This window comes from the organism of the source record quoted next, unplaced genomic scaffold, assembly GCF_019419815.1.
Source record: "Pyrus x bretschneideri cultivar Hongxiangsu unplaced genomic scaffold, Pyrus_bretschneideri_v1 Contig76, whole genome shotgun sequence".
NCBI lineage: Eukaryota > Viridiplantae > Streptophyta > Magnoliopsida > Rosales > Rosaceae > Pyrus > Pyrus x bretschneideri.
In genome coordinates, this window is record NW_025999816.1 from 1,020,291 (window position 1) to 1,027,730 (window position 7,440).

The 7,440-nt window shown below is 39.0% G+C and overlaps 1 protein-coding gene across 1 annotated transcript; it reads left to right on the top strand.

Moving 5' to 3' along the window:
* Positions 1–2,918: 2,918 nt before the first annotated feature.
* Positions 2,919–4,568, top strand: LOC103955539 (pentatricopeptide repeat-containing protein At1g77360, mitochondrial-like). Its single transcript, XM_018649507.2, has one exon. It carries the CDS (start codon positions 2,990–2,992, stop codon positions 4,436–4,438), a length of 1,449 nt encoding a protein of 482 aa, XP_018505023.2. The 5' UTR covers positions 2,919–2,989; the 3' UTR covers positions 4,439–4,568.
* Positions 4,569–7,440: the final 2,872 nt, after the last annotated feature.

The following is a 7,440-nucleotide window of genomic DNA, read 5'->3' on the forward strand; positions in this document are numbered from 1 at the left end:
AAGGTAAAAGTAGTCGTGTATGTTTGGGAAAACAACAAAACTCATTTGGAAATTTTGTCCCATTGGGGCCCAAAAGAACTTCGTATTTTTCTTAACACTCTCATAATTTTTCACTTTTATACACGTGGAGATACTTAACGATCCTATGTATTCTCTTCGTTTATAAATAAAAAGTTTAGATTTAAATATCAAGAATGATGAATTCGTAACTAATTTATTCTTTCATTTCATTAGTGTAAATATATGATACATAAAAATCATGCGAAGAGAATTAACTGAAGATAAAGGTCATTCCAGCATAGCTCGAGCTTTGGAAATCAGCCGATTCTTAGAACTCGCAAAGAAGGCGAGTACACTTTGTACTTGCACACGTGACTGCACGTGGAAGTTGCAATGCATGTGTGTGGGGTACACGCACCTTCCACTTGAGGATGTGTCGGTGACAACCACGGCGAAGTCTAGGGAACTTTTTGGCAACATAACTCTGGTGCGTTTCGGCCCGAGTTGCCCCCATGTTGGAGAGCGTGAAGGCATGTGCAGTGGCATGTTGAGGAATTTGAGATCGCTTTTTAGGTTTCTCGACGTGCCAAATCCTAATACGCTCTTTGTTTCTACAAAATCGATAATTTTAATGTAGTTCCTTCAATGACCGTATTTCATACAATTACACGATTTTACTTTTGATCTTTGTATTTACCGTAGTAGTTACGATTATAGGTGAAACACAACTCAAGGACCTCCAAAACCTGCAAAGCAATTTCGAGTCGACGACTCGACTGTAAGCGGGTCTTTGCTAGAGACCTTTACGAGAACAACTAAGTTAAACCAAGAAAGGATCAATAAAAGGCCTTGTCACTCTAATGTGGTGTAAATTAAAGGCTCTTGAATATCTAAGTTAGACTTGATAAACGACATTAACCTCGTGAAATGTGATGCCCTTTTATACTAGTAAAGATGAACACGATGATAAAATGTAGAGGTGCATGTGGCATTAGTTCATTGGTTATTGTATGTGATAAACTTAATATTCAAGATGTATCTCCACGTCAGCAATCCATGGCAGAGGACTCCCCAAGTCAGCATCAACTCCAGCAGTTTGAATTAATCAACTCCTGCTCCAGTAGTTTGAATTAATCAACTCCTGCTCATCAACCCAACAGCACAAGTTGGATAGCATTCCAACTCTTCATCAGATAGAGAGGCATCACAATTCTCCCTCATCTCAAACTTCGCTTTTGACGAAAATTGAACTTAAGATCTCTCACTTACAAGTTAAGAGGAACACCACTAGATCGTAATACTATATTATACAACAAAAGAATGCTAATAATCCATATCTAATGAAATAAACACATAAATTGGCATAAGTAGCGGATCACACATTAGAATCTTGAGTTCCCTAATGTTAAAGGTTCAAATTTTTTATATAGATACAAAAAGGAAAGTGTGCAAGAAAATTTTCAATTTATTCATTAAGGTATTTCGTTGAACACTTAGTTGGCTTGTTTTCGTTGAACTATGTTGGGCACATGTCAACAGACATCAACATATAATGAAACAATCTGATAAGTGTTATCTAGAGCATTTGTTGAATGCAGTCAACGCAGTCTACCAAATGTTGTCAAGATATGCCTAGCAGAAAACCTACACGAAATGTTGGGTGAATTACCAATTTTGTCTATGAATTATCACCTGAGTGAAAACTAAGTCTCTAAACTATTTTTTTAGAAGAATCAGTCATTGAATTATAAAAATCTATCAATTAAATCCCTAAATAATAGATTCAAAGCTCCTATATTCAAATTTTTGTCAATTTAAGTCATTTTACTTGCATATGATATACATTGGATGATAGATTGGTAATTTTCATAAAGAAATAGTGTATAGAGTTAACTTTGAAGGGTAAATTAGATATTAGATTCCCAACCTATATGAAATGTTAAGGGCTTACAGGTGAGAAAATAACGGTATTACACTCTAAAATGTGTCAAGTGACTTAAGTTGAGGAAAAATTGGATAAAATAGCTTTGAATATGATAGTAGGGATGAAATTAGTAATTTTTAATGAATTTAGGGTACCGAAAAATAATTCAGGAACCTAATTTTCACTAAGGTGATAGTTTAAGGACTGAATCGACACTTCACCCTGAATGTTTGGAGAGTGTGCAGAGGACATTTACAATATTTTTCGCCCTTCCAGTGGCCGCGAGACCACTTGATCCTATGTACATCCCCTTTTGGCATGACATATGACACCTTAGAGCACTTCCATTGTGCCCTAATTCCCTTGGGGATTGGCTGTTTAATGGCCTAATGCCCCAACAATTGGCTCTAGCGCATTCAAATAGCTAGGGCTCCAAGCGAGCTCGGGCTCTCCACCAGGCATTTATCCACGCCCTAGCACCTAAGGGATATGACACAAGGTTGACGTCAGTCACTAATAAAAAAAATTAATTAAATTAATAAAAATTAATTAAAAATACAATAAACTATAAAAAAATAATTAAAAATACAATCAATTACAAAAAAAATTAATTAAAAATACAATAAATTGTTTTATAATGAAAATAAAATTATTTTTTATTATTTTATAAAATAAAAAATACTAATATTTTATTACAAATTATTTTGACTATTCAGTTAAGGATGGATATATACTTAGGCAATTACTGTTCACTAAAGGCAATTACTATTCATTTTAGGGGATTTGTTGCCTTAGCCCAGGGGAACCTAGTGACACTGTAAGTGCTCTTAGAAGTTATACCAATATGGTAAAAATGTAATTGTAAATAAAAGCTTTTAAAATATTAAGAATTGTTATTAGTACTTTAAAAATTTCATTCTACGTTCTTTTTTCTAATTATAAAAAGTTTGACAATTCCCAAAATATTTAGGGTTAATGTTTCGGCTAAGTTACCGAATTAGAATAAGTTATCAACATGGAAAAAGTGAAAAGAGGTCCTCGTACAACTTCATCTTCAAGGTTAACATGGAGGAGGGCATGGCGGAGAACGAAATATCACCACCGCACCCAATTCGCCCTCCCCCTTCTTCGCAAATCCCCATCTCACCGGAATCCATCTCATCAGCCGTCAAGGTCTTCCTCGACATCCTAATCCGGACCTCACCCCAGCAAATCGGCGCCGCCCTCGCCTCCACCGGAATCATCCCCAGTGCCGAAGTCGTCATACAAGTCCTCAAACTCTCCTACGACTACCCCTTCTCCGCCGTAAAGTTCTTCCAATGGGCCGGGTTGGCCCACAAGCACTCGGCTCAGGCCTGGAACCTGATGGTCGACGTCCTCGGCCGCAACCGGCTTTTCGAGTCCATGTGGGACGCCATCCGCTCGATGCGACAAGAAAAAACCCTCTCCTTGCCCGCCTTCGCCGCCGCCTTCTCCAATTACTGCGCTGCCGGGAAGTTCAACGACGCCGTCATGACCTTTCAAGTCATGGACAAATACGACATCCCACAAGACGTTGTCGCCGCCAATACTCTCCTCAGCGCAATGTGCCGCGCAGACGGAGGCGTTGAGAGGGCTCTGGACTTCCTCGAGACCATGCAATCGAAGCCCGAATTCGGTCCGGATGGCGATTCGTTTGCCATTTTGCTTGAAGGACTGGAGAAGATAGGGGAGGTGGCGAGGGCGAAGACTACGTTTGGGGAGATGGTGGTGAAGGTTGGGTGGGGACCGGAGAACGTGGCGGCTTACGACGCGTTTTTGGCGACGCTGGTGAATGGGGGACAATCGGAGGAGGCTGTCAAATTCTTGAGAGTGATGAAGAAGAATGGCTGCTTGCCAGGTTTGAGATTCTTTTCCAACGCTCTTGATACTCTAGTTAAGCGAAAGGATTCAACGAATGCGATTTCGATTTGGGATGGTATGGTTGGTAATGGATTAATGCCTAATTTGTCAATGTACAATGCATTGATTGGATTGTTGTGTGATTGCAATGAGATCGATGACGCGTTTAGGCTCCTTGATCAGATGGTTTTTCATGGTGCTTTTCCGGATTCTTTCACTTACAATGCGATCTTTAAGTGTTTGATTAAGAACAACAAGGTTCGTGAGGCCAGTAAGTTTTTTGTGGAGATGGTGAAGAATGAGTGGCTTCCGACGCATGCTAATTTTGCTGCGGCCATCACCATGTTTTTTGATGGGGACGACCCCGAAATGGGGGTTGAGCTTTGGAACTCTATGCTTGAAAGCAACGTCGAGCCTCTTGACCCCGCTGCCAATGCTTTGCTTTTGGGCCTTTGTAAATTAGATAGGTTGTCGGAGTTGAAGAGGAATGCTGATGATATGCTTGATAGAAGGATCAACATATATGAATCGACTATGGCGAGCTTGAAGAGTGCCTACTATAAGGATGGGAGAGGTGCAAGGGAGAAATATGATGGCTTGGCGAGGAGGTGGAAGACCTCACTGGTTCGGTAGAAATATTATTTTTGATGTATATAGAAGTTATGTTCTTTTCGTTTTAGGCTTTCCTTGCATAGTATAATCACTGGTGAATAGTGCATATTTCTGTTTCCATAACAAGCTGATTTTTCTTTTGGTTGTCTAACCTCGTTTTTACTCTATCTTCTGGTTCCTTCCTTTTGTCTTTGTTTTCAATTTTGCTTTTCTTTTTCGACATATTCAGTTCAGTTTGATTTCGATTTCTTAGCGTTCAATCTTCAATGTGACTATTTCTACTTGTCATATTCTTTCTTATATTGAGTTCCTGATACGAAAGCTTTCTTGTTACGTGCTGTGGAGCTTTTATTTTGACAAAAGAATCACCAGGCTGGACATACATACTGAGGGTATTAGTTGCTCTCTTTACTGCATATTGGTGCTTCGTTCTTTTATGATTGTTGTTGGTCCTTTAAGCACCTTGTTGACAGTATCTATGCTTGACTTTTTCTAGATGGATTCTCATCCTTGTAGACTTGTAGGTTCCTGTCCTTAAACCGTAGATTGAGAGTAATTGCATGATGCATCTCTCCTTTTTCTTCTCTTTGATTTTTTTTTTTTTTTTTAATGAGAAACGAGATTTTTTTAAAGATCTCAAACCTCAGTTCATGACTTGGTGAACCAGTGGTCCACCAACCAAACGAAGCACTGCCAAAAAACTAGGGAAGTTTTGTTATGTTCCCTTTCCCTCCCACTTCCAACTTACCAGATGCTGCCGCTGATGCTATGCCTCACCAATGCATCACATCTCCCCCTCCCCGTGCATAGTTGAGAGACACTTCTGCATACGCCACTGCTGCCTGTGTGTTATATGGGTTGTGCAACTCAAAATCCTACTTCATGAGGCATAATGAGTAGATTAAACACTCCGTTCTTCTGCCTTTTTATTTATAACCCGTCATCAACAAGAATCTATTTCCTTTCGCACGTTGTTTGCGCATTTGCTTGTTTAGAATATGATTTGTTTTTCATCTTGTCCCAGTGCATTAGTTGATGTTATTCATATTTAAAGTCTGTTTTGAAACTTACATTCGTATATTGGCTGCCCCTGTGTATTCACTGCAGGAAGTCTCAGCAATATACCTGACCATATACATCGTTTTCTTTTATTTTTCAGCAATTTGCTTGATATTTCATGTGTCAATTACAACCTACTACTTATCAACACACAATAAAGATGTCATCGCTAAGTCATCGATATATAATCTAGATAACGTTGATATTTCATGTGCTCTCAGTTATGACCTAATTGTTATCAACATACAATATGCTACCGAGAAGTCTTTGGTATGCAACGGTAGTCGACACCGAGCACCCACAGAGTAGACATCCACATGCTTACTTAATCCAGCTCAATTCCTTATAACTTGACGTTGCATCCACACATATCTATCATTACTTGACGCAGGTGCCTTGCAAAGTACAGAGATATGCAACGAGAGATGGCTACGAATCTCGACGAGTCACTCATCCTCATACAAATATAGCTATTGGTAATGGTTTGTGACCGTAGTCTCTTGGTAAATGCATTCCGACTCTAATCAGGCCATGATCCTGATTTCCTAAAAGAGGAATTTGTTGGACTCTATTTTGGAAATTCTCCCAAATCGTGACCGTCTGTTTAATTCTTTTTAGGTCTCTTTTAGTCTCTATGTTGTTCTGTTTAATTCACCTTATAAATTGTAATTGGAATCGTTCAATTTTGTAATCTTCATTAAAAAATTATCCTTACAAAAAATCATTTGAAACAAAGATCATTTGACCATTCCAGTGTATGAAACAAATATACTTTGTTAACGTTAAAAGATGGGAGGTTAACAAAGGTCAGTATGGTCGGTCCTTGGTGGGCTTGTAATTAAAACTATAATAACTTGACAACAAGGATTAAGCAGTTCACCCCTTACAACTGGCTACGTTCATTGTAGTGCTCTTATATGTATTGAAGATTGGTTACAAAAAATGCTCGGTAAGAGTCTAATTTTTTTCTTTCTTTCTCATGTCCAACCATTTATAAGAGGTGCTCATTCCCCTTTATATAGGCCCTCAATGAGCCTCAAAAGCCCTGGGCTCAAGTATTCCACCGCTTTTGCATATAATGAACCAAACATGTCGACATAGCTTGTTGGGTACTCCTCTGCTTTTCAGTCGACATGCAACGGTGAAGTGACATTTGTTCAGGCTTAATTGCATGGTTTCATGGGGCAATGCATACCGAATGCCTTGTTCGGCCCTATTGAATCAAAGGTACACATCTCAAGCAGTGGGTGTGACAACCTTTTACATCCCTTCATAGGCTGGATGGTGCACACATGGGTTAGGGTTAGTGTCTAAATAGGTCGGCTCCTGGGATTTCGTGCTATAAAGTTGTCAGTTTGCCAACTTGCCTTACACGGTTGGAAAGTACTTTATAAGAAGGTGCTCGGCTTACTTGTTGAGAGTCAAACCAGACCATTGAGCGGTGGTTTATTGCGCTTGAAACTACTTCCTCCAGTTCTTTTAGGCTAGTCAATGGTCCCTTTGTCTTGGTCTTATGTTCCTTCCTTGGGCCTTATTGGGCCTTTCTCAAGCTTGTATTATTTTATGAGTCGAAAAAGACCTAGTAGTAACATATTTACACAGTTACATTTCAAAATTATGTTTAGTTTTCTACTTGAATTCAACATTTTAACTAAATAACACTTTTTCATATTTGAATCCTTGTAAGAGTATTTTCAAAAATTTATCTTAAGATGAACTTTAAAATAGCTTTCTTGAAAACACTAAAAAGTGAGTTTTTTAAACACAAACCCACTCATACTCAACAACAAAAAATAAAATAAAATAAAAACCCACTCCCACAGAAATCGCGCCTGAAGGCCAAGTGAACGAGGGGGGACGACGAACATTGTTTCGGAGTACGACGTCGTTCCTCGGGTAACCAGCCCAAAAAAGGAAAAATAAAATTGTGACCACAAGATCTGAGGGGACGGTCTGGATTACAC

What these genes read in the sequence shown, in the direction of transcription:
- LOC103955539 (XM_018649507.2), top strand. Translation starts at nt 2,990, where the DNA reads ATGGAGGAGGGCATGGCGGAGAACGAAATATCACCACCGCACCCAATT.